At 39.3% G+C, this 27003-nt stretch overlaps 3 protein-coding genes across 3 annotated transcripts; all 3 read left to right on the top strand.

The window, feature by feature from the left end:
• The first annotated feature begins 2990 nt into the window (after positions 1-2990).
• LOC113360347 (pentatricopeptide repeat-containing protein At1g62670, mitochondrial-like) lies at positions 2991-4771 on the top strand. Its single transcript, XM_026603865.1, has 5 exons — positions 2991-3679; positions 3783-4074; positions 4170-4299; positions 4493-4552; positions 4710-4771. The coding sequence occupies exons 1-5, from the start codon at positions 2991-2993 to the stop codon at positions 4769-4771; spliced, it is 1233 nt and encodes a 410-aa protein (XP_026459650.1).
• Positions 4772-5327: 556 nt separating this feature from the next.
• LOC113360340 (pentatricopeptide repeat-containing protein At1g63080, mitochondrial-like) lies at positions 5328-10685 on the top strand. Its single transcript, XM_026603857.1, has 6 exons — positions 5328-6448; positions 6821-6965; positions 7955-8031; positions 8113-8209; positions 8431-8538; positions 9431-10685. Exons 1-6 carry the CDS (start codon positions 5403-5405, stop codon positions 10523-10525), a joined length of 2568 nt encoding a protein of 855 aa, XP_026459642.1. The 5' UTR covers positions 5328-5402; the 3' UTR covers positions 10526-10685.
• A 6442-nt stretch (positions 10686-17127) lies between these two features.
• LOC113360335 lies at positions 17128-18067 on the top strand. Its single transcript, XM_026603854.1, has 2 exons — positions 17128-17196; positions 17285-18067. The coding sequence occupies exons 1-2, from the start codon at positions 17128-17130 to the stop codon at positions 18065-18067; spliced, it is 852 nt and encodes a 283-aa protein (XP_026459639.1).
• Positions 18068-27003: the final 8936 nt, after the last annotated feature.

The following is a 27003-nucleotide window of genomic DNA, read 5'->3' as shown; positions in this document are numbered from 1 at the left end:
CAAACTCAGAGTTTAGAGCATTTAAGACATGTAAAACAATATCTTCATCAGAAACTGAATCATTAATGGCCGCAAGATTATCTGCAATTTCTTCAACAGAACTTAGAAACTCAGAGATAAGAGCATTACCCTGTTTAATAGAGTATAGTTGACGACGCAAAAGAGATTTACGATCCACAAATTGATCATTGAACTCCGAACTTAGATAATCCCATACCTGCTTAGAGGTTTTCAAACCAAGAGTACCAGTAGAAATAGATCTGGTAAAAGTAGCATTGAGGCAGGACAAAACAAAACCATCCATGGATATCCAAAATAGATACTCAGGGTTTGTAACATTAGCTCCATCTTGACTGATAAAGGGTGCATGACACACATAAGATCCATTTACAAAACGAAGAAGGTTGGTACCGGTGATGATAGTCTGAAATTGATGTTTCCAGAGCAAGTAATTCGTATGATCCAATTTGAAAGATACGAAATTTGAAATATCTTGAAATGGTAGTGTGAAATTAAATTTTGAAACAGCTGGAGGAGTAATACTCTGCTGTTGTAAGGCTTGAATCAGTGATTGCAGAATCGAATCTGGTGTAGCCATTAGTGATGTGAGAAGTAAATGCAAGAGAAATTATGATTTCAACTGAAGAAATAGAATAAATGCAAGAGAGCTTTCCGCCGCATGATCGAGATTAGGGTTCAAAGTTTTTAAATAGATAAACCTGATACCATGCGTAGGAACCAAACACAGTTATATTAAGAAGTGTGTGAAGGATTACAAAGAGAGACTAGGGTTGCACTATTTATAGAGTATAGTGAACCATTACAGGACAACTAACAATACTAGGAAAGTAGATAACAGGACAGCTAACAAAGCTAGGAATGTAAAGATAAAAGAAACTATGCGCTTACACTTATATTGTCCAACAATATGTTAAAGAAACATCACTTACATACTCTTTCCCACTGTGATAAAATGAGTTTGTTGTCCACGTGGACTATCAAATAGGTTATTTTGGAGTGTGAATTCGTGCACACTCTTTAAGGAGTGTATATTTCACATTTCATCTCTAAACATGGAGGGCAATGCGACCATCAGTTAAATAATCAACCAATCAGAATAATATGTGAAATATACACTCGTTAGAGGAGTGTGAACAGATTTGGACTCGTTATTTTGATCGAAAATGACATTTCGGGAGGAAATCCCGGGAAGAAAACCGTGTGAGGGAGTGCGGGGATCCACATAAGCCTTTACCATCCCTATGGTGAGAACGTCCCCCCTCTCTGCCGCACGATCTATCCACGGGATCTCATCCAGTATTTTTGGTTGTCAACATACCATCACTCTATTTTGATTGTCTCAGTGGAGTTGCTCTTAGCAATATTTTTTTTTTTTTATTTATTACTCCCTTTGTTTCTGAAAGACCGTCCTCTATTCCTTTTTCGACAGTTTCAAAATTGTGTCCAACTTCTGTTTATAGTCATACTTTTTCAATGAACTCTCTAATATACCCTTGAATTCTTTATAATCATAAATCTATTTTTAACGTGACCCAATCTAAAATATTAAAGAAATTAGTATAATTGAGGAAACAAATATATCCTTCATTCCTTTTAAGGAAATATACATTTAACTCTAAAATTAAATTCCTTATAAAGTTTATACTTCATAAATTCGATATCTTTTAAATTTTCCTTTTATATTTCGTATTTATAATTCTCACAACAATTTTGGATTGTCTTTATTGCTAGCATTTTTATTAAAATAAAATAGGTAAGTAACTAAGGGTAGTCAAGTAAAATAATATGGTCTCCTTAATATTTTGAGAAAGTCAAAGCGGACTGTCTTTGTGAAACAGAGGGAGTACTTTTTTTGTTTTGTTTTGTTTTTGAAGCAACCTTAGCGATACTTGGTCTCCCTTGTAGCAACAATCATTATTTTTTCTCATCCTAAGAGCAACTGCAGTGGTGCGATCAAAACCAAAGACCAAAGACAAAAAAAAACGACCAAATTTGAGTTTAGTCCGTGGTGTTACACTAGGATGGAAGAGTAAATTTGGTCAGGATCACATATAATGTTCGCCCCATCAAAAGGATCACATATAATGTCCGTCCATTTGGTCAGGATCACATATAATGTCTGCCCCATCACAAGGATCACATATAATGTCCGCCCCATCACAAGGATCACTTTATACGTTCGCCCCATCACATGATCACTTTATACGTTCGCCCCATTGCCCCATTACAGGATCACTTTATACGTTTGCTCGACTATATTTGGATTTGGTCTTGGTCCCAGACCAAATATAGTCTGGATTTGATTTTGGTCCAACTTTTACTCGATGGTCTGTCCGGCTGTGTCTCGTTTCTTGACCAAATATATAGGTTTGATCCTCGATTGTGGATGCTCTAAAAGAGGATCTTTTAAAACAAGTACCTGAAGACTGGAGTTAGTGGTTATCTTTTGGGAGAAGAAGAAGAAAGTAACAAAGGATGAATTTGGGGCGTATCAAAATGTTGCAGCAGCATACAAGAACAAGAATGTTCTTCAGTTATTATCATGGTTCAGGAGGTAATTACAATAAAATATCACAACTTGAGCAAATTGTGAGGGATGAGTGTAAGTCAGGAAAGATTCAGAAACTTGAGGATGGATTGAGATACTTTAATCAATTAATATTGGAAAGACCATTGCCATCCATTATTAGATTTAATCATGTATTGGGATCATTGTCTAAAATCAAGTGTGATTCAGATGTCATTGGGGTGTATAAGAAGATGTGTTTGTTTGGAGTAGAACCAAGTATGATTACATTGAACATTTTAATTAATTGTTGCTGTCAATTAGGCCAAGTGAATCACGGGTTTTGTTTTATTGGAGAGATATTAAAGAGAGAATATCATCCTGATGTTATCACTTTCAATACACTGATTAAAGGGCCGTGTTCTCAAGAAAAGATTGATTTTGCGTTCAAGTGTTTGATAAAATGACTCAAATGAGTATTCAGCCTACTGTGGTTACATTTACTAATCTTATATCTGGACTTTGTAGAATCGGTAAAGTGGGTCCTGCTCTTCAGCTAAAAAACAAGATGCTGAAATGGAATTGCAGACCTGATGTTGTTTCGTACTCTGTGATTATAGATACTCTTTGTAAAGGAGGTCTAGTTGATCAAGCTTTGGTTCTCTTCTCTGAAATGCTTAGAGATTCAAATGTTGTGCCCCATGTAATCGTTTACAGTTCTTTGATAAATGGACTTTGCAATTCCGGCCGGTTGAATGAAGCAAAAAGAGCCTTTGATGAGATGGTTAGTAGAGGAATCTCTGCCGATGTAACTACATATAGTTGTATGATTGATGGTCTTTGCCGGCATGGTCAATGGGATGAAGCAAGAAGATATTTTTATAAAATGATGGTTCGAGGGATTTCACCCAATACAGTTACTTTTAATATATTAACAGATTCACATTGTAAAGATGGGATGATAGAAGATGCCTGGGGGTTATTTAAACAGATGGACAAGTTAAATATAAAACCTAATCAGATTACTTATAGCTCAATGATCAATGGATTGTGTTTGGCAGGCCGGTTGAAAGATGCGGTGCATCTGTTTGACTCGATGGTAGATAGGGGCCTCAAACCGAACGTTATCAGTTGCAATATATTGATTGATGGGTATTGCAAGAATCATAAATTAGATGAAGCTACGCAGCTATTTAAGAAAATGAAACAAAATGAATTGAAACCCACTAACAGTTACTTACACTATTCTATTAAGGGGACTATACGGAGTTGGAAGAATGAAAACTGCTAAGAATTTGTTTAAGAAGATGCAGACTTTTGGTTTGTCTCCAGATATTGTCACTTACCATACAATTTTGGATGGGTACTGCAAGAATGGACGCATTGAGGAAGCAATACAATTATTTGAATCCATGGAGGGTATTGGTATCTCAGCTGATGTGGAAATGTACAATATTCTTATTCAAGGTTTGACGCAGACTGGCAAGTTGGAAGATGCGAGAAAATTGTTTATTGAAATTCCAAAAAAGGGATTAATGCGTAGTGTGGTAACATATAACACAATGTTAAATGGCCTCTTTCGTAGCAAGCTGATTTTGGAGGCTAACAATTTAATGCTATAACATATAATACTGTTATTAAGGGTTTTCTTGCAGGAAAGGATATTGACAAGGCATTGCAATTTCTTCGCAAGATGCGTGAATGCGAGTTTGCACCAAGTGATTCTGTTATTTGTTTGTTGGTAAACACTCTGTTCGCAGATAGTTTGAAAAGTATGTGTACGTGAAACCTTGTGATTGTTGAGGTAACAGCAAAATCCTGAATCTCTATCAAGTTTCAACATATTTTGATGAACATACAGTTAAATATGTTCTTTATTATAGTAGCCCTGTAGATATAACATTAAGTTGAACTTCATTCATGAAAACAATATGTGATTTTTAATATTGTTCTTAAAAGTCTCAGGGCGCATATGCATGGTTCCAGATGCTGCAGGAATTAGAGATGTAGGTAATAAGCCATCCTGTAGTTTCTTTACTTAGTTGCCTGAAGAAACCAAGAATGGGTCCGTGATGCAGCATGAGTTTGGTTTTATGTTTATCTTAATACTTCCTGTTGATTTCTTGTGCTCGCATGTGCATTCGAGTCACATCATCAGCTATGTTATGCTTGCATTTTGCAGCTAGTCAGAAGCTTCCAGTGTACTTCAAACTTCATTTTCTATGTCTTCACGAGAAACCTTAGAGCCAATGTTGGTGTATAGGATTGGTTGTGTTATATTTCAGTAAACATGATTTTTAAGTAAATTTTAGCCTTTCAACTCATGAGCTTCAAAAACACTGAAAGTATTGCTATTCAAAATTTACTTGGAATACCAAGTTTTTCCCGTATTTCCTATGGAGTTCGATATGATTTTGTACATCTGAGGCGTGTAATTTGCGATGCAGGTGTGTCTTTGTTATTCTTCTGTGATAAGAGTTACTTATTCATCTATTCTATTCGGTGCAGGCACTAGAAATGCAGGGGAAGCATCAAAAAATCTGTAATAATATTACTCTAATTGTACCAAAAAAATTATGACTTTACATTTTGTAATATGTAACAGGAAGGTCAACATTCTCAGTAATTTTCGAACTTTTATGGTTCATGTTGTAAATGATACTAGAAAAACCAACTTGCTCTCTCGTGTCGACGTAACATGTTTAAATGGATGATTCGTCTAGCACCCAAAACAAAATTTTCCACTCTTTCTCACATACTTGGCGATAACTGATATAACAGGCAGTCTGTGTGTGGCATAGCTTAGAATATTGGGCTGAGTAGTGTCATAAAATAGTGTCCAAGTACCTGAAGAAAGAGAAGAAGAAAGAGAAAAATGATGAATCTGGGGCATAAGAAAATGTTGCTGCACACAAGGACAAGAGTGTTCTCCAGATATTATTATGGTACTTCAGCAGGTAATTATGGTAATAGGATATCTCAACTTGAGCAACTTGTGAGGGATGAGTGTAAGTCAGGAAAGATTCAGAAACTTGAAGATGGATTGAGATGCTTTGATCAGTTGATCTTAGAGAGACCATTACCATCTAATTCTACATTTAATCATGTATTGGGATCATTATCCAAGATTAGATGTTACACAGATGTGATCAAGTTATATAAGAAGATGAGTTTGGTTGGGGTACAACCAACTGCTGTTACATTGAATATTTTGATAAATTGTTGGTGTCAATCAGGACAGGTGAATCATGGGTTTTGTTTGCTTGGAGAGATACTAAAGAGAGGTTATCGTCCTACTGTTATCACTTTCACTGCACTCATTAAAGGGTTGTGTCTTAAAGAAAAGATCGATTCTGCCTTCAAAGTGTTTGGCAGAATGACTCAAACGGGTATTCAACCTGATGCATATACATATAATACTCTTATATATGGGCTCTGTAGATCTGGTGAGGTGGCTCGCGCTCTTCAGCTAAAAAACAACATGGTGAAATGGAACTGCAGAGCTAATGTTGTTTCTTACTCTATGAATATAGATACTCTTTGTAAAGGAGGTTTAGTTGATCAAGCTGTGGTTCTCTTCTCCGAAATGCTTAGAGATTCAAATGTTGTACCCAATTTAGTCGTTTACAACTCTTTGATAAATGGACTGTGCAATTCAGGTCGGTTGGATGAGGCAAAGAGAGTCCTTGACGAGATGGTTAGCAGAGGAATCTCTGCGGATGTAATTACATATAATTGTATAATTGATGGTCATTGCGGGCATGGTCAATGGGAAGAAGCAAGAAGATATTTTGATGAGATGCTGGATCGAGGGGTTTCACCCAATATAGTAACCTTTAGTATATTAATAGATTCACTTTGTAAGGATGGGATGGCGAAAGATGCTTGGGGATTATTGCTTAATGTAGCGAAAAGGGATTAGTGCCTAATGTAGCGACATATAACACAATGATAAGTGGCCTCTTTCGTAGCAAGATGTTACTTTAGGCTAACAATTTAATCATCGAAATGGAAGAGAAGGGTTGTGCACCTAATGTTATAGCATATAATACCATCAAGGGTTTTCTTGTAGGAAAGGAAACTGACAAGGCATTGCAATTTCTACACAAGATGCGCGAAAGAAAATTTGTGCCTGAGTGATTCTGTTTTTTCGTTGTTGATCAGCACTCTCTCAACAAATCAGCTAAAAGATCTATAGTCATTTTTGCCAAACATCGTAATGTTGAGGTAACAGCGAATTTCTAAATCTCTTTTCAAGTATCAACTTATTTTCATTTGATTTCTTTCCTGTAGCTTGTGTAATCTGAAAAATGGTATGCTTCTGTCATTTCCCTTAGATTCTGGTGGACTTATTTTTGTTCCAATTTTGGTTCACTTTCAGGATCTTCACTCTGCCACTGTTGCTAACTGGATTTTATATGCAATTCAATATCATTTTGTGGGCCTGAACATTATTTTGAAGGCGGAAGAGCTACATTAGACACGTCGATCTGCATGTCAATTTCAGTATGGCCGAAATTAGGGACCTTAATTGTTGTTTGCCATGTTTTGCTGTTATATTACACTTTAAAACTCTCCCTGGTCTATATTTCGTTATTCCGCTACTTTTGCTCTGAAGAAACAATAGAGAGCAAGGAGTGTGATTAGTTCATTCGTTTTCTTATTTTTCTTAGTTCCACTAGCCATTTCGGAAAGGTTTTTCTTTGTTTCTGTCAGTATCAAATAATATCATCTGGGAGACTGTTAGAGTGAGATACATATATGAAGTAGATATCTACATCTGATCATGTGTGTGTGTGTGCTCTAATAGGCATTTTGGCGGAGAACCATTTTTTTTTTTCTAAATGATGAGGGTATAAGTGGTTGCTTATTCGGGGTTTATTCCTAGATGGCAAGTTCGAAGATGCGATATGTAGTAACATATACCACAATGATAAGTGGCCTCTTTGATAGCAAGATGTTATTGGAGGCTAACAGTTTAATCATCAAAATGGAAAAGAGGGGTTGTGTACCAGAGCCTAGCACATATGATACCATCATTAAGGGTTTTCTCGTAGAAAAGGAAATTGACAAGGCGTTGCAATTTCTTCGCAAGATGCGTGAAAGAAAACTTGCACCAAGTGATGCTGTTATTTGTTTGTTAGTTAACACTCTCTCCACAGATAAGTTAAAAAATCTTTGCGTGTGCTAAACCTTGGCATTGTGGAGGTAACAGCGAAATTCTGAATCTCTATCAAGTTGCAAACTGTTTTGATGGATATATATAGTTAAATTGATCCTTTTTCTTTTCTTTTCCTCCGATCTTGTTCATATTAATTCCTCCCTGACTATTTTCTTTATTACGTTAGCGCTGTAGATATTCCATTCAAGTGAACTTCATTCATGAAAACAATATTTGAATTTTAATATTGTTCTTAACACTCTCAGGAGGCATATGCATGGTTCCATGTGCTGCAGGAATTAGAGATGTACGTAATTTCCCCTGCTGCAGTCTCTTTACTTTGGTTTCTGGTGCACTATTTTATCTGTTAGATTATAGTTGGACCTTGACATATACATATTTTCATTTCTTATGTTGATGTTAGGATTTTCATTACCTTAGAACTTGACACTACTCATGCTGAAAGAATTGTATCTGCTTTTGTTGCATCACGGACCCGTTCTTGGTGTCTGCTGGCATGGGTGAGGTTTTATGTTTATCTTAATACTTCCTCTTGATTTCTTGTGCTCGCACGTGCATTCAAGTCACATCATCAGCTATGTTACTGGTTGCATCGGAAGCTTCCAGAGTACTTGGAACTTCGTTTTTCTATGTCTTCACAATAGAAACCTTAGAGCCAAGGTTGGTGTACAGGATTTGTTGTGTTTTATTTCAGTAAATATGATTTTTAATTAAAATTTAGCCTGCTACTCATGAGTTATTCGGAATTTACTGGGAATACCATGTTTTACCCTGTCTTTCCTGTGGAGTTCGATATGATTTTGTACTTCTGAGGCATGTAATGATGCAGGTGTGTTTGTTATTATTCAGTGATAATAGTTACTTGTTCATCTATTCAGTGCAGGCACTGGAAATGCAGCAGAAAGCTGTTGAGGAAATATCAAAAATCTGTCTTATTCACCAAATAATTCCTCCTGAAGAATCCTCTATATGTACATCATGATGACCTATGTTGAGGGTGTTCATCAATTTTCAAATGTCTTTATTGATAGTTTCTCCACAGTGTTCCCCTTTCAGAACCAAAATTTTCTCCCCGTAGTCCAAAACCTTAAGATTGCCCATTATGTGTTTCAGATTTTACAGTTAATGTTAAGAATATTTTGAAATATTGTTCCACAATTGGTCTCTCGATCGGTATGGCAAAAATGGAGAGAGAGATTCTAATATGTTTTTAACGGATCATTCATTCAGCAAATTCATATTTAGCCAAATGAAATTTTCCGCCTAAAAATGTTCATGGTGTCCACTATCGGCGGATTCAGGAAACAGCCACCGCCCGGGAAATTTAACATTGTTGGGCATGGAAGGGACAAGAATATTGGGCTTATTACCCATTTGAAAAGAGCTTCTTTTAAAACTTGAAAATTGTGCGCGAGTTCCAAAAGACAAAAGAAGAAGGAAAAGAAAGGATGAACTCGGGGCATAAGAAAATGTTGCTGCTGCACACAAGAACAAGATTATTCTCCATTTATTATGGTTCGGGAGTTGATAGAATATCACAAGTTGAGCAATTTGTGAGGGATGAGTGTAAGTCAGGAAGGATTCAGAAGCTTGAGGATGGTTTGAGATGCTTTGATCGATTGATTCTGGAAAAACCATTGCCATCTAATGATGCATTTTGTCATGTATTGGGAGCATTGTGGAAGATCAGATGTTACACAGATGTGATCAAGTTGTAAAAGAAGATGAGTTTGGTTGGAGTACAACCCAATATTTATACATTCAACATTTTGATCAATTGCTGCTGTCAGTTACGCCAAATGAATCATGGGTTTTGTGTGGTTGGAGAGACTATCAAGAGAGGTTATCATCCTAATACAATCACTTTCACTACACTGATTAAAGGGTTGTGTCTTCAAGAGAAGATTGATTCTGCATACAAGATGTTCGAGAGAATGACTCAAATGGGTATTCAACCTAATGCAGTTACATGTAATACTCTTATATCCGGGTTTTGTAAAACTGGGAAAGTGGATCGTGCTATTCAGCTGAAAAAAAAGATGTCGCAATGGAAATGCAAACCTGATGCTGTTTCGTATTGTGTGATTATAGATACTCTTTGTAAAGGAGGTAAAGTTGATGAAGCTTTGGTTTTCTTCTCCGAAATGCTTAGAGATTCAAATGCTGTACCCGATGTAGCCGTTCACAATTCTTTGATCAATGGACTTTGCAAGTCAGACCGGTTGGATGAGGCAAAAAGAGTCTTTGACGAGATGGTTAATAGAGGAATCTCTGCTGATGTAAAGACATATAGTTGTATGATTGATGGTCATTGCAGGCGTGGTCAATGGGAAGAAGCGAGAAGACACTTTCATGAAATGATGGATCGAGGGATATCACCCAATACAGGAACTTTTAATATATTTATAGATTTAATTTGTAAAGATGGGATGACAGAAGATGCTTGGGAGTTGTTTGAACTGATGCACAAGGTAAATGTAAAACCTAATCAGATTACTTATAACTCAATGATCCACGGTTTGTGTAAGGCAGGTCGGTTGGATGATGTAGTGAAACTGTTTGACTCAATGGTAGATAAAGGCGTTCGACCGGATGTTATCAGTTACAATATATTGATTGATGGGTATTGCAAGAATCGTAAGTTAGATGAAGCTACGATGCTATTCAAGAAAATGAAAGAAAATAATTTAAAACCTACCAAAGTTACTTACAGTACACTATTAGCGGGACTAAACCGAGAGGGAAGAATGAAGACTGCAAAAAATTTGTCCAATGAGATGCGAATTTGTGGTTTATCTTCAAAGCCATCATGTTAATGGCATTTCCTCTTCAATGGGACTTCCTGAACTATTTCTTCCAACTAATCAATCCTGTTACTATCAAGTGGAATTTGAAAAATACAGCGACAATCTTGTTTCTGAATGCCCATTCTTTGATAATTAACTAGTTAGCTGTCAATCTGATTTCTTTTTGTAACCTGGCAATGCTAAGAAGGATGCATCCTCTGTTTACTTATTTCTTCATTCTTGGTTGAAAGCAAGAAGAGTTAATTGTTGGATCAGTTTTCCAAGTTGCAAGATTTTTGTGTACATTTTTACTGTGACACTCGAATTGTAAAATTACTATTTTGCTTTGTACAAATTCTACCTTTACTTTTGAAAAATACTATCTGTCAGAGGTGAAGTACTGTACTACCTTGTGGTGGTGGCAACTTAAATCAGAGTTTGATTACAACTCAAACATGCATTACATCTTATAGTAAACTTTACGCTTTCTCCGGTGGCTATGTCGACCGTTATTCTCTTGAGTTCGCATTCAGCCAGGACTCGGGAGGGATTTCATATTCAAGGGTGATTAGGATATCGGGATGCACTCAAAGTATATAAATATAGACCAAACCCTAGCTTTTATATATTAAAAAAAAAGAACGAGTATGAATATGATGAAGAATATCATGGTGGTATTGATGTTGGTATTATTACCTGCGGTAACTTCTGCATATGCTGTTTATGCAGGACCTGATCTCGAGTTTCTGACATGTAATCGTATTCATATATCTAAGATAAGCAGTGAGAGGTGTTGGGCAGTACTCCATCACAATGAACAAGTTCAATCAAACTGGAGTTATATTCCTTACGTTGTTCGTGATAACTGCGAAATAGATGACATAAAGTGCTTCGATTATTCTAAGAAAGAAGGCCTCATCACTAACGTAGATATGAAAAGATGTTGTTCCGAAATATTTGAAGCTAGTCAGTATTGTTGGCATACCATGTCTAAAGAATTTCGAGTCCCTTATCTTCTTAAGGAACACTGTATTCGCAATGGAATCCAACCTAAGCAACCCAGTTATGACTGGATGCAGATTTATGAAGAATATTTTCCAAGTCCTGATAGTTAAGGTTGAGTTTTTTTGTTTTTATTAGAGCTGTGTAATTCTTCTCCTAACGTAGTACTCATGGTGATTTTTGCGAAGTTTTTATTTTTTGTTTTTTATTGATAAAGAATTTGGTGCTAAACTTTACCTCTATACTTCGGTAAAATCTGCGTTTCCTAAAAAAATAAGATAATTTTTAAAATAATTTCTCTGAAGAATTTATTTGGAAACACACCCTTTGTACGTAGGGTTTCCTAATTATCTCGTAGTACCTGTGCCACACTATAAATATAGTTATTCTTTTTTTTTGCTGAGAAAAACATAATTAACATTACTTAAAAAGACTATTACAAATATCAGTTAAGGATACTTCTCCCAAAACATTGTTTAAGAACTGAGGTGAAGAATTCCAAATGTTTCTTAAACTGAAAGTCCTAGCTCGACGTGCAAGTCGATCCACAATCTTATTCTTAAGACGCTTAATATAGCCTACTTTAAAGTTCAAACAACTAGAAAAGGAAATCCGACATTCTTCTAAGAGATCCAGACATCTCCAGATATCACCCTTTCTTCCATTCACAAAGTTTACTAGCTGAAGGAAATCGCTTAGAAAAAGGACTTTAGAAAGATTCATCTCCTCCGCCCAAGAGGAAGCCAAAATTAGATCCATTGTCTCAGCAGAAATAACACTTGAAATCAGTCCAAAGTCCGCTATGTATCTTTTTATTCTTCCTGCATTGTCACAAAGCATGATACCAATACCCATGTTAAACTTTTTGAAAGACCCATCAATGAACATGATATGATCAAACTCCTGAATTGGAATTATATCTACCATTGTAGCAGCCTTCTTATGCAAAGGGGGAGCTATTATATAAGTATTTAAAGATCTCTTACTATCCATTATAATTCTATCAAGAGACACCTGCACATTTCTAAATACTACATCACACCTTAACTTCCAGATTGACCAAAGCACTATTGCACCAACGCTTGGCCAATTCACAGCATAAGGAGGATTACCAAAATTATTCTCAAACCAAGACATGCAGATATCATCAATCCATTCAAAATCTGTATTAACTAAATGTTGTAAGGATAGGGCAAACCAAATATGAGAAGCAATCGGACATTGAATAAATAGATGCATAACAGTTTCAACTTCATTTCTACACAAGGGACATCACTCATCAATAGCAGGATTATAGAACTGGAGAACTGAATTTACAGGCAGCTTGTGAGCAAAAATCTTCCACATAAAGAATTTTATTTTTGGTAAACAATCTAAGGACCAAACTTTTTCCAGAAGGATGCATCATCAGGTGAGTAAGATTCATTCATATAAGCTTTATAAGCTTACTTAAATGTATACTTAACATTCAAAGTATGAGCCCACATAATATCATCTTTTTTTGTAACATTTATCTTTATTGACCTAATCTTTATAACATCTTCATGCGAAAACAGAGAGGAAAGAAGACCAAGGTTCCATCCATTATCATGCGTATCAATAAGCTCACTAACATAATTATAATTACCATAGTTAGAATTAATGGAAATATGAGGAGAAGAACTACCAGGCAACCAATTATGTTCCCATATCCTAGTGGTGTTACCATCATTTATCTTATACACTAAATTAGCTCTAAGGAAAACCAAGCTATTTACTATACCTTTCCAGATCCAAGAAGAAGCATCAGCAGCCTTACCAATTTCCAACAAATTCTGATTAGGAAAATACTTGTTTTTAAGGAAGATAACAACCAACTGTTCAGGGTTTTTACAGATTCTCCACCCTACTTTAGCTATAAGTACTCTGGTAGTAGCATATGTATTTCTAATACCAAGACCACCATTTAATTTGGATTTCCCAATGTCCCCCCAAGAACGAAAATAAGCCCCTCTTCTTGAATTCTTTTTAGACCACTAGAAAGCTCTCTGAATAGAGTCTATTTTAGAAGTAATTTTTTTAGGAAATGGAAAATAAGACATATGGTAGACAGCTTGACTAGAGAGAACATGCTTAGTAACAACTGTTCTACGAGTCCCATTAAGATTGGATCTTTTAGTATTACTAAGCCTATCATAAAACTTTTGAATTAGAAAATGGAATGTTTTAGTTTTTCTCTTTTAACAAACAGAAGAGTACCAAGGTACTTTTCAGAGCTACTCAGGAATTTAATTCCTAAAGTTTTTGAGAGCATCTTAATATGCTTGTGATGCATTTTACTACTGGTAAAAAAACAGATTTTTCTAGATTAATAGCTTGGACAGAAGCCTTCGCAAATTTGTTAATAATCCTCATTAAGTTTCTAGCATAGGTAAGCGAAGCTTTTGACAAAAGCATGCAGTCATCTGCAAAAAATAAATGAGAGATTGGAGGACTATCCTTTCTCAATTTGAAACCCTGGATAACATTCTCATTTTCACCTTTCAACAAAAGCTGGGAAAGGGATTCCATGCAGATGATAAAAATATATGGAGATAGACAATCTCCCTGTCTAATGCCTCTAGTAGGAAAAAACACTTCTCTTGGTGAGCCATTCACTAATATAGTTATTCACTCTTTAACTATTTTTGATAGACTGACCATCCTAAACACTAAATATTCCATTGTATACACGTAAAAACAGCCACGTGTTGGAAATTATACACATGGACGTCGCAAGATGAAGAGAGAATCAAGGAATGATGCCAAGTCGAAACATCTAAGACTGTAATCACTAACAGCCACGTGTTGGACCAAAGGCTTATCTGATGACTCAAGAGCTAGGGAGTACTCAACGAAAAGGTGTACGAGGAGCACAGTAGTAACTCAGAAAGGAACTTTATCAAATATCGAGACAGATCTGATTCGGACGAACGAGAGGAAGCACAACTGACACTGAGACGACACTTGCATTAAACAACTGTCTAAAGTGTACTGACTTCCCCAACCACTCGCATTGAATGCTACACGCTTAGGGTACGTGTCAACATTTCTGTGGAGGAGGCAAAGGCGGATCATCGTTACACTAGGATACCGTTACACATCATCAGGGCATGACGAAGATGATCTTTGGGGCCGACACGTTAATCAAGATGATAAGGGACATCAGTACCAGAAAGAAGGGACCCACACAAAGAGCCTATAAATACCCTGCTCAACCAAAGAAGAGGGGGTCGAATAAATTTTAGGAGAGATAACTATTGTTGGGAAGAGAAATATTGTAATAGTAAGTATGAGTTTTATCTGCCTTCCTCTATCATCATTCCATACTCAGAGTCATTCGACTATCATTTGTAACCTCATGAGATACATAGTGAAAAACCTAACCCCCCGTGGTTGTAGGCGTTAGTGCTGAACCACGTAAATCATCGTCTCATTTACATTCCGCATTTACGGTTTTATTATATCTCTGTTATGAATCATTCTAATTATTATAGACGAACCTATGATGCAAAGTAGAAGTGAAACAAGGACGAGCCTGAAGGCTCAGAGTTTCTAACAGAAGTTTATGCACCATTTTACATTTACTTTAATCATTATCGTATTGTATCATCATTGTGAACTTTGATTGTGGACACGATGCTACCATCGTTACATTTGTGTTCACAATTTGGCGCTAGAAACAGGGACGCTTCTGTCCCGGTAAAAGATTTATCTTTCCCTGTGAACTCTTTTTATCACTCAACACTGTTTTTCAATACAGACTTTGGGTGAGAAACCAGCAAGAAAGACCATATTTTAAAGGATTTTGGGCGAAACAAAACTTTTTCATTACAAAAATCCACAGATTTGAGAGATCGACTCAAAATACAAAAACGATTGGATTTATTATCGGCAGAAATCTTCGGATCCTCATTTTGTCTTGTAAAAACCGTTGGATCCATGTTTCTCTTGTAAAGGTCTTCGGATCCATGTTTTCGTTTATAAAAATCCTTGGATTTATCGTATCTCATAAATTATCTTTAGATCTATCTTTAGAGCTAGGTATTCTCTTGAAAAAAAATCTTCGGATCTACACCTTCTGTTTCAAAATAACCTTCACGTTAGCAGATCCGTAATATGATCGTTTTTTGGCTCTCGCCTAACGAAAAATATATATGTACCTTCATTTTCTTACATGATCGTTATGCCTGTGACTAACAAAGTCCTCGTGGATATGTCTTCCCTACCAAAAATTTATTCTTGCAGAACATGGATAAAACAAAGGATATAGCAAAAAGCTAAGGCAGGGTCAAAGGAAACCCCAAGGACCACACCGGTTGTAACACGCAGTAAGCAGAAGGGTAAAAAGCTCAAAGCAGCAAGCAAAAGGAAGGATGGAGCGGAAAGTACGACACCCTAGATGCCAATGCAATAGCAGCGGCGTCTCTCAAAGATGCAGAAGCCAAAGCCAATGCAGCAAATGGAGCAGCGACAATCTGAATGAACGAACAACGAGAAGGAGTTGCAGAATCAATAATGCAACAGCCTGTCTATGGAATGCCGCTCACTGATGAGCAAAACCAACCTCTACTGAATATCCAACCCTTGTTAGTGGCGAACCAGCCAACACCACAACCTACGGAGCTTCAGGTCTTTCCCATCAACCCACCTATCCTTCTGATCCAGACTGTAAATAAAGACCATATTGTAGCCTCTGGCGGACAAGCAAAGATAGGGACTCCAAACCAAGGATCAAACTGTTCCATTCAACTAGCGGCAGAGCTCGAGGAGCTGAAGAAGAATCAGAGGATATACACAGATGTTGTAGCACTAATAGCACGGGAAAATCAAGAACTCAAGGACCAGATCTCCAGTAGCGCCGAAGTGGAAAACCAGCATGATGAGGCAAACTCCAAGGCGCCCCCGCCAAACCAGGACCGAAGGATGATAGTGGCCAACATCAACAAACCTGAGCCACTGAACCGACGTGTTGCGGGAGGGAATAGATTGACCGAACCCGATTACGTGCCCGAAGATTCAGACTACTTCGATAGTGAAACCCGAAGATCAGGACGATCTGCTATGAGAGATGAGCATTTTCTCGTAATGGAGAGTCTTCGTGCTGAAATGATGGCGGAGATCAACCAGCTGAAGATGAATCAAGGAGGAGGAAGGTTAGAAGAAGTAATAATAGAATTCGTTACTACACCACTGACCGCACATCTGGAGAGAGCCCTCATTCCTCCAAAAGTGTCCAATCCCAACATTTGAATGTTACGATGGATCCAGTGACCCCCATCTCACCTTCGTTACTATAATCGAATTATGTCCCGATGAGATCGAGACGACGTGGTCCTCTGCCGATATTTCCCCTCAAGCCTGAAAGGATCAGCAGTATGATGGTTTGATAACCTACCGCCCAAATCCATCGATTCCTACAATCGACTCACAAATATATTCTTCGAGAATTCCATGTACAACAAGACTGTCAACGTAGGAATGGACAAACTCTTCTCAGTAGCGGTCGCTTTCAAATAAACGATCATAGAATACACATATAGGTGACACAAGATATGTCAGGCAATAGGGAACGTAAACCTGGTAGTTAGCATCAATTGTCACAAGTGGTAATGGATAGGATGATCCCATTGTTTGTTGAAATTCATGGAAGTAATCCCACAACCGAAGGAGATCTTCGGGTGATCATCGAAAAGAACGCCAGGCTGGAGAAAATCCAGCGAGATAACCCTAGGGCGCAAATGCATATATCTTATCGTACAAACTCAGTGGAGCAAGACAGCGGGTCAGAGGACCAACTCGACCGAACGCTTCAACGAAGATAAAAGAGGTCGAAGAGATGAGCATCGACGCAATGATCAGAAATTCGAAGATCAGTTTTACACTAAGCTTAACACCAGCTACATTCGGATCATAAGGGAGATAAAGGACCGTAACAACCTCGAATGGCCATGGTCCAAGGGAAAACAACCACCAAGAACCGAGAAATCAAGGGACTACTGTGAGTACCACTGCTTCAACGGTCACCAGACAGAGAAGTGCAAGAATCTCAAGATAATGATCCAAAAGCTGATCGACGCTGGAGATCTCAAGAAATATATTCAAAAGACAGAAACCGAAGAAAGGACCCATCGAAGTAAGCAAGTCCACCTACCTGAGAATGACCGAACCATCAACACCATTTCTTGCTCAGAGCCGAGCGACCCATCACTAACTGACCAAATAGGAAAGAGATTGAGAAAACAATTCGAATACTATTGTGAGTTATACAAGATCGATGGAGAAGAAGTAGAGGGACATGAAGACTGGATGAATGCACCACTGACTTTTTCTGCCGATGATGTTGAGGAAGACACGGAAGACCATAATGATGCTTTGGTGCTCATGTTACCTGTCTCAGGATGGACTATAAAGAAGATCTTGATCGATGGATGGAGCTCAGTCAACATCTTGTTCTACGATACCTTCAAGCGAATGAAATTAAATGATGAGCAACTGATGTCTTCTTACTACACTATTTATGGATTCAACGGGAAGCTACAAATCCCCTAGGGGATATTGTCTTGGAAGTCAAGGCTGTACCGATGAAGGTCAGCACCAGATTCAGCGTAGTAGATGCACCGTCCTCCTATAATGTCATCATCGGACGAAGATGGGTGCACAAACTCAAAGGAGTAGCTGCAACGTACCATCAATATCTTAGAGTTCCCACGCCCGAAGGGGAAATGGAAATCAAAGGCGATTAAGTTACTGCACGGGAATGCCAGGCTCTGTAAAATTAACTCAACAGTGAACAGGAAGAGCATCGATATCGCCAATCCCGAAAGGGAAAAAATAAAGCAGCGGCCAAAGACAAGGCGATCGACCAATATCTTGAAGAAATTTCAGGAAAAAGCCTAACGAAGAGTAGCAGTGTTCTATCTACCGAAGCAGGCATCTCAGGAGCAAAGGAGGCTGAAGAGCCTACCAAATAGCAATTAAAGAACGTTCCTCTTCTAGGGGAGCCAAAGCCTACGTTCACACCAGTTGCACCTACCAAAGAGATCAATATCGGAATGAAAGAAGATCCCAAGATGATCAAGATAGGGACTCTGATGGATAAAGATCGAGAAGAGGCATTAATCAAACTACTCATGGAATATGCGGACATCTTCGCATGGAAGATAGGAGATATTCCAGGAATCGATCCCAAGATCATATAACACGAACTTCGGATAAAGCCAGGCACAAACCCCTTTAGGCAGAAACTACACAATGTAGCACCAGAATATCATCAGGCAGTTGAGAAGGAGCTTAACAAACTCATGGAAGCAGGATTCATAAAGGAAGTTAGGTATCCCACCTGGATTTCGAACATGATCATCGTACCGAAAAAGAATGGTGGGGGTAAGGATATGCATCGACTTCACCAATCTCAACAAAGCGTGTCCGAAGGATAGCTACCCGCTCCCAAGCATCGATCAATTGGTAGATGTAGTATAAGGCCACAAAGAACTATCATTCATGGACGGATATTCTGGCTACAACCAGATAGCCATGGCATAAGAATATCAACAACATACAACATTCTTAACTCCGCACGGACTCTACTGCTACACTCGTATGCCCTTTGGATGAGGAATGCAGGGGAAACATACCAGAGGATGGTTGATGCAATCTTCAAGCCATGGATTGGGAAAACTTTGAAGTCTATGTTGATGATATGCTCGTCAAGAGTAAATTGCGCAAGGATCACCTTCAAGACTTCAGAGATATCTTCGGTGCAATGAGGAAATACAGAATGAAAGTGAACCCGGAAAAGTGCACCTTCGGTGTCACATCAGGAAAGTTCCTCGGATATTTGGTAACGAAGAGGGGCATCGAAGTCGATCCCGCTAAAATCCAGGGCATCGTGGAGATGCCATCCCCAAGAAATTTGAAAGAAATCCAAAACCTCAATGGATCCATAACAACACTAGGGAGGTTCATCGCTAGGTCATCGGACAAATGCAAACACTTCTTCAATATCCTCAAGAAAGAGAATAAGTTTGTATGGACCGCTGAATGTGAAGAAGCCTTCCAGAAAATCAAAAAATATCTGGCGACGATTCTGATCCTTCAAAAACCCGAACCTGATGAGGTGCTAGCACTGTATATAGCCGCAACTGAAGATGCAGTCAGTGTTTTGCTGGTCAGAACTAGCACAAAAATGGAGCATCCGATATACTACGTCATTAAAACCTTCAATGCAGCAGAGAGAAACTACACCAAGATTGAGCAACTAATACTGACACTAGTATGCGCAACGCAGAAGCTACGAACCTATTTCCTGACTCATATGTTTCTGTCCCAAGCAAAGCCCCGCTGGAATCTGTTCTAAAAAATGCAGGAAAAGTAGGAAGAATAACAAAGTGGAATACGCAGATGGAACAATTCAACATTATACACGAGATCCAAACTGCGCCAAAAAATCCCAAGTCTTGACGGATTTCCTAGCAGACTTACCTTTGGATAACGGCGATAAAGTGAAGGGCATACCAGGGGTGTACGAGAATGGAAAGGACCCGATTGATTTACTCGAACCTTCTAGCCAACGAAGATGGGAAGTCTTCGTCGACGGATCCAGGAACAAGGAAGGTGCAGGGATAGGGATCGTTATCACAACACCCACTTGAGACAGGATAGTGAATGCACTAAGGATGGAATTTTAAATACATAACAAAAACATTGTGGAGTACGAGGCCGTAGTACATGCTCTTCGTTTGATAATAGAGATGGAAATAACTGATGTACGCCTAACAAGCGATTCACAACTGGTCATTCGACAAATAGAAATGGAATATAACACCTATGATGAAACAATCTCAGCATACATGGACCTGGTCAAAACTCTAGCATCACAAGTGCCCAATATTAAGTTCCGACATCTGTGCAGGAAAGACAACAGACATGCCAATGCCTTAGCTTACACATATTATCAATGCTGAAACATGAGAATGTTAAGGCCGTCAAGATAACAAGAGTATACGAACCTTCGATCACTCCACATCAAACCTTCATTACAACAATTCGTGAAGACGATGTAGGGAGAATATCGCCGAATACGATGCAGGAGAAGATTTCTCCGAAGACTTTGTGGAAGTTGATATCCTATCAAGAGCAACTGAGGATGAATACTTCAGCAACGAAGAAGACTGGAGAACTGAAGTCCATCTTTTCCTCAAAGAAGGAGCACTGCCCGTAGACGTGAAGAAAGCTCGAAAAGTGCAATCAAAGGAAAGGATACGACCTTCGTGGCAGAGTCTTATACAAGAAGTCATTCCTCGACCCCTACTACGCTGCTTATCCAGAGAAGATGGCCATCGTATCTTGAAGGACATCCATTATGGAGATGCAGGCAATCACAGCGGGATGAGGTTATTGGCCGACAAAGCTAAGATGCAAGGATATTACTGGCCGCAGATGATACAAGACGCTGCAAAGATGGCTAAAAGATGCGAAGAATGTCAGCGGTTCGCCAAAAGGATTCATTCCCCAACAACGGAGTTAAATTCAGTAGGAAGCCCCTGGCCATTTGCAAAATGGGGAATCGACATCGTCGTACCGTTGGTCGAAGGGACAGGAAAAAAGAGATTCTTGATAGTAGCCACAAACTACTTCAGCAAATGGGTGGAAGCCAAACCTCTATCCAAAATAAGAGATGTAGACGTATTCACTTTTTTCTTCCAAAATATCATTTGCAGATTTGGCATTTCCGCAAAAATTATTTCCGACAATGGCAAGCAACTACAAGGAAGAACATTGACATGGTCTTCGATACATTCAAGATCAGGAAGAACAAGTCCATTCCCATCTACCCTCAGAGTAATGGACAAGTCGAAGCCACAAACAAGACCATCGCCCTCATTCTCAAGAAAACGCTGGATGAACATAAAGGCCGATGGTGCGAGCAACTATACAATAGATTGTGGTCATACCGAACCACAACAAGATCCGCAATCGGTGAATCTCCTTTCCTTCTCACATACGGAGCTGAAGAGGTCATCCCAGCGAAGATAATCATGCCTACGACAAAGACCGAAGCATGGGAAAAGAACCTAACAACTGATATGATGCTAGAGAGGCTCGATGATCTGGAAGAGAGAAGGGAAACAACGTTACAAAGAATGGAGAACTATTAGCGTAGGCTAGCAAGAGAATACAATAAAAAAGGTCAAACTTAGGAATTTTGTAGAAGGATAGTATGTGCTATGGACTATACCGCAATATCAACGAGAGAAGAAATGGGGTAAGTTATCACCAACATGAGGAGGACCATTTGTAATACATGATATCGCAGGGAAGGGATCGTACTACCTGCGAAATTTAAAAGGAGAAACCCTAAGGAACCCCTGGAATGCAAAATACCTCAAGTCGTACTATCCATGAAACAACGCAGTTCTGCATCTGCGTGAAGAAAACCAGAAGAATAAGACAGCGTATCCGCTCGACATGTTTCTATCTCTGGCCGAGGAATAACATACCTCATCACATCAATCAAACAAGAACCTTTTTTACCATACTGTTCGGCAAACAACGAAGGGTTTCACAACGATCCTTTACTTACATTTACATTGGGGAAAGTACTAATGTGCAATCTCTAGGGACTCCCCTATTAGTGTCTATGAGTGTGCGACCATGGGGAAGGATTCCAGCAGAAAGAGATACCCAACCTAACACAAGGCAGCGGTTCGGAGGAATGGGTGCATGTAAATAATTCAATAACGCACCACATATCCGAGAATGCGGCATCAACCCCCACCGTCAGGTAATCCTATGGCCCAGGATTAGCCGACGGGGTGACAGGTCCAAAAAATATAATGGAGATATATACCTTCGTTATTTTACAACACACTCTTCTTCTCCTTTAAGTAACGCTGCAGGTAAATCGAAACTGTACATACCAAAAAGACTGATGACCCATTTTATAAAAGCTGATTACAAGTTTGGGGAGATGAGCAAGAAATATAAGAGATATACAAAATATATCCCAAAGCTATATAATCAACAACGATCAGGTCTCTATCCTAACACAAAGTTTTACTTCTCTTTCGAAGGCTCGACACGATCAGCAAGTCGCTCCTTTTGAGATGAAGGGACGCTCCCCCGGAAGACGGGTCAGAGGTATACTTGAAAGGTTCGGGTACAGGACGACGTTTATACTTCTTAGTGATACCATGCTCTTGAAAAAGACATTGTTCTATTTGAGCCAATGTATTATTAACCTCCGAAGCCAACTGACGACGAGCCTCATGTGTAATAACGGTGATCTTAAGCTCAGACTTCGTCAGCAAGGATCCCAGATGTTCTACCTCTTTAGCAGATTCCTTCACGGTCACTTCCAAGGTCTTAGACAAACCCTCCAAGTATTTGACCTGCCCTTGCTGCTTGACTAATTCAGATTGAGTCGCTTCAAAATTTTCATTTGCAAGACGAATATTTCCCGCGAACTCTGCAAATAAAGAGAAATCTGTTAAATATGGAAGATAAGTAATTACTCACGATAAAACTAATGTATACCTTCGTCATCAGCCGAAGCTATTTCAAACTCGTTTACTACTGCGTCTCGGGCATCGTCAAGCAAATCATACTTATCGGACAGTTTCTTATAGTCAAGATGAAGGTTTTTGATATCAAATTGACATTGATCTAACTCTACCTGCTTCATTGAATCCAAATGACGAAGACGATTGACGGTAACTCCATCAATTTCATTAGTGAGCCTATAAATATTGATCTCAAGATCCTTTTCTGACTCTATTAAACGTGCAACATCGGAACGAGAGGCGGACAAAGCTTTACTTAGAGCATGCGCCTCTGCCCTAGTGCCGTCTCGCTCACGCACGAGCCGCTGTATATAATACCGAACCTCAAGATCGTGAGATAAATGAGCTTCAAGAAATTCTACTTCTAAATCTGCCACTCTATCCTCTGGCGGTTAAGCTTCGTCCCGAGATTCAAAAAGAGACTGGCTTGTCCATTCCATAGTGTCTTTGAACTGACTTCGAGCGGCAGATAATGAATTCCACATTTCAAACATTTGGTCTTGTTGTTTCCTAAAGCACGCTAACAACTTATTGTGTTGATCGGCTCGAGAATTCCATTTACTGATCACCTCTACTATCTTGGACACCAACTCTTTAATACGAGAAGCCTGACGAACCCTCTCATCCTAAGCCATAATTAGCTCGTCGACACCGCCCACTGAAGACATGGTTGTCTAATTCAGAAAGAATACTAAGAAGATGAAGGTAGAAGAGGAGGAAAGGGACAACATTTAGACGATGTACCCGTCGATGCAGCATCAGCACGAGCCTTCTCCAACTTTCCAAGAAGAGAAACTACCTCCTGACGAAGCTCATCCTCAGCGGCATTAGCTTGTTGTCTCCCATTCAACTGCTCCTTCAATTCTATTACCTCCTTATCCTTAGCAACAAGAGATTCATGAGAAGATAACAGCTCATCATCCCTTTGACGTAGCTTCGCCTCCAACTTGAGTTCCTTGGCTCTGAAGAACTGATATAAGGCATGGTTGCAATATTCGCTCCTTACCAACTGCAGCAACCAGGGGAAAATAAGAATCACTAACGAAGAAAAACTATACCACCTCACCATGAGACCAGAACGACATCTTACCTCGAGAATACGCTGCTGAGGAAAGCCATATTGATGCCCATCATCTATGGCCATCATCTCAGAGATAGAAGAAGGAGGAGCGGTCAAGAGACCGAACGGGACCGTCGCACCTAAGATTCGTTGCCAAGCCTCGTTGACCTTATCCAAAGGAGATAACTCCATATTCCGACGGGTGAAAGCATTAGAATCTCTCTCGCCAGGAACGACAGGGGCAGGACAAGGAACATTCATAAGACCCTTCTTCTTTAACCAGTCGAAAGTCTCGTCATCTCCATCGCGCGACGTTAACGAAACCTTCAGAAGACGTACCGGCAGAGGCAGTCTCTTTACCAACAGCGGTTCCCTTTGCCAGCGACAATCTCTTCATCAGCGATGATTCCCTTACCAGCGACGGCCTATTTATCTCTTGTTTCCTTATTAGTGAGATAATCAGCATCTTCACCGTCAGTACTCTCTTCTTCCTCGATCCCCTTCTCACCATATTCATCGGCTTCAACCTCCCAGTCGTCATTAGGAGACAACATTGAAAACTCAGACGCTATCCCCATCATAGCACCTAAGTCAACCTGACCGCCAGCGGAGTAGATTCTACCGAAGAAGAATTCCTGGTTCGGTTCTGAAATATTCATCGGCTCAGGGATCGATGATTGAAGATCAACATCTTCATTTCTCTGACGAGGGGAAGGGGTATGCTCAGGGTCGGCTATGAGATCATCTTTTTGTCACTAAGGAGCATTCTCTTCTTCAGTATCTTCATTATTATCAGGAGTGGTTTCAGTGCGTTCTTCTTCATCGGTCTCTTCTTCGTCATCAAGGTCTTCTTCGTCACCCACTGGACTAGTCACCTCAGGAATTCCCGTCTCTTCAACTTCAACTGTGGAAGACTCGACAAGACCAATTTTCTTTTTCCTCGAAGCCTACAAGAAACATATATCAATCTCTGAATTAAGGGGAAATACACATACAAGACACCATGTTAAACCATACCTTGACAGTCTTCATATCCTTTGAAGGAAGGGAAACCTCAGAAATTTCTTCGTCACCAACATCCTCAGCGTCAACGATATAATCAAAGTTCATACCGGAAAAATTTAAAGCCCAAGGACAAAAGTCACCATAGCGGGATGGGGCACCATCACGAGGTTTGGTCTGAGCAGTAGGCTTCCGTCCATGCTCACCAGGTATCCAACCATGAGCCCAAGGGCCAATAATTTCCAGTGGAATAGCATGTCATTCATAATCATGGTCGCGACGAAGACGCTCCTTGAGGGGAAAGAGCTCTGGATTATCAGTTTTCTTAGTGCCAGGAACGAACTGTAACTTCGAATCACTTACCTCACTCAGAAGACGAACCTCACCACGAGGAGCCATCATTGTACGAAGACCAACACTCCATTGTTTCCGGTTCCTACTATTAACATAATCTCCAAAAGATAAGTTGAAGTTTTCAAGGGTGTAGCAACTCTTCTCCTCAGGATTGGGTTTATAACACGTCATCATGGTCTCACCCTTGCTCCGAAGATAACATTCGCGAAGGGTACGAAGATAATTCCCACTTAGTTGAACCACTGAGCGACAGTGGATATGAGAAGTAGAGCCATCCCCACGACGAGCTAGCACGTCATAATAGAAGGAATCTCCCCATTTGTACAAGGGAAAAATCAAGCCAGCTTCAAACTCCCCTACGGTCGTCAAAAGATACTGGGAATCGTAGTTATAATTTGTAATCATGTCATAAGTAAGATCATCACCTAGATTGTAGAAACGAACCTCAAAGTGTTCAAGACCATGCCTCACTTTAAATTCTTCAAGATCAATATGTTTGAACGAGACATGAGCCCGCTTTTTATTCTTTGAGGCCGGAGTAGCTTGTGCAGAAGGGGAAACCTCAGAAGACGTTGCTTACCCGATGGTTTCCGCGGGGGGCTTATATCCGAGGACTTCCTCTTTACCGCTGGATTTCTCGACAGATCCAGATCCTTGGCCGAAGAACTCGTTGACGAAGGGTTTCTTGATGTAGAATTCTTGAACGAAGCCTTAGACCTCTGAGAAACCGTAGAAGCAGGGGGAGCCATAGAAAGAATAGGCTGAACGTCCAATGCCTCCGAGCGCTGGACAGAAGGTTTATTCACAGGACGATCAACCACATAACGAGAAACCCTCGCTTGATCTCCCCTCATTTGAGAAGGAACCTTAAGATCATATGACGAAGAGGGTTTACGAGGACGAAGGTCCGACTGAGAAGACTTTGGTGGCGAAGATACCTCAGGGATTCTAAGTGGCGGAGATCTATAAGGACTCAGCGGCGAAGACCTGTAATTAAGGACTATGTATACGATCGTCACCCGTCATAACAACCTAAACGGGGCATCAGGAAGCAATCAAGATCAATATCAGATTTGAAACCATTACTTCACCTCAAGAACACCATGATAATGCCAAGAACTTAGAAATTTAACACCATAACAATCAATAAAGCGGTCCCAGATTTTGCGATGAAGAACATGAGCAAGTATATATACTTTCGTATATCATATTCTTCATCACAAAACTTAGAAACAATAATAATAGAATAATTGAACGAATCATGGACATAACAGCGAAGAAAAACTTACCTGTAACAATGACGAGATCAAGAAATTGAAAAAAAGAAACCACTGATTACGCCTATTCAAACAAAAATGGTATCTTCAGGGAACGAATAGTACGAGGTAGGGGAACTATCAGAAGAAGTAAAGAGCAAGAAGACAAACCCGACAGAAGTAAAGAGCAAGAAGATAAACCCGAAAACAAAATAAATTCTTTTCAGAAAACAAACTAAAGAACAAAAGAGA

Source organism: Papaver somniferum, chromosome 1 (assembly GCF_003573695.1).
Source record: "Papaver somniferum cultivar HN1 chromosome 1, ASM357369v1, whole genome shotgun sequence".
NCBI classification, from domain to species: Eukaryota; Viridiplantae; Streptophyta; class Magnoliopsida; order Ranunculales; family Papaveraceae; genus Papaver; species Papaver somniferum.
This window is presented reverse-complemented; position numbering and strand designations above follow the sequence as displayed.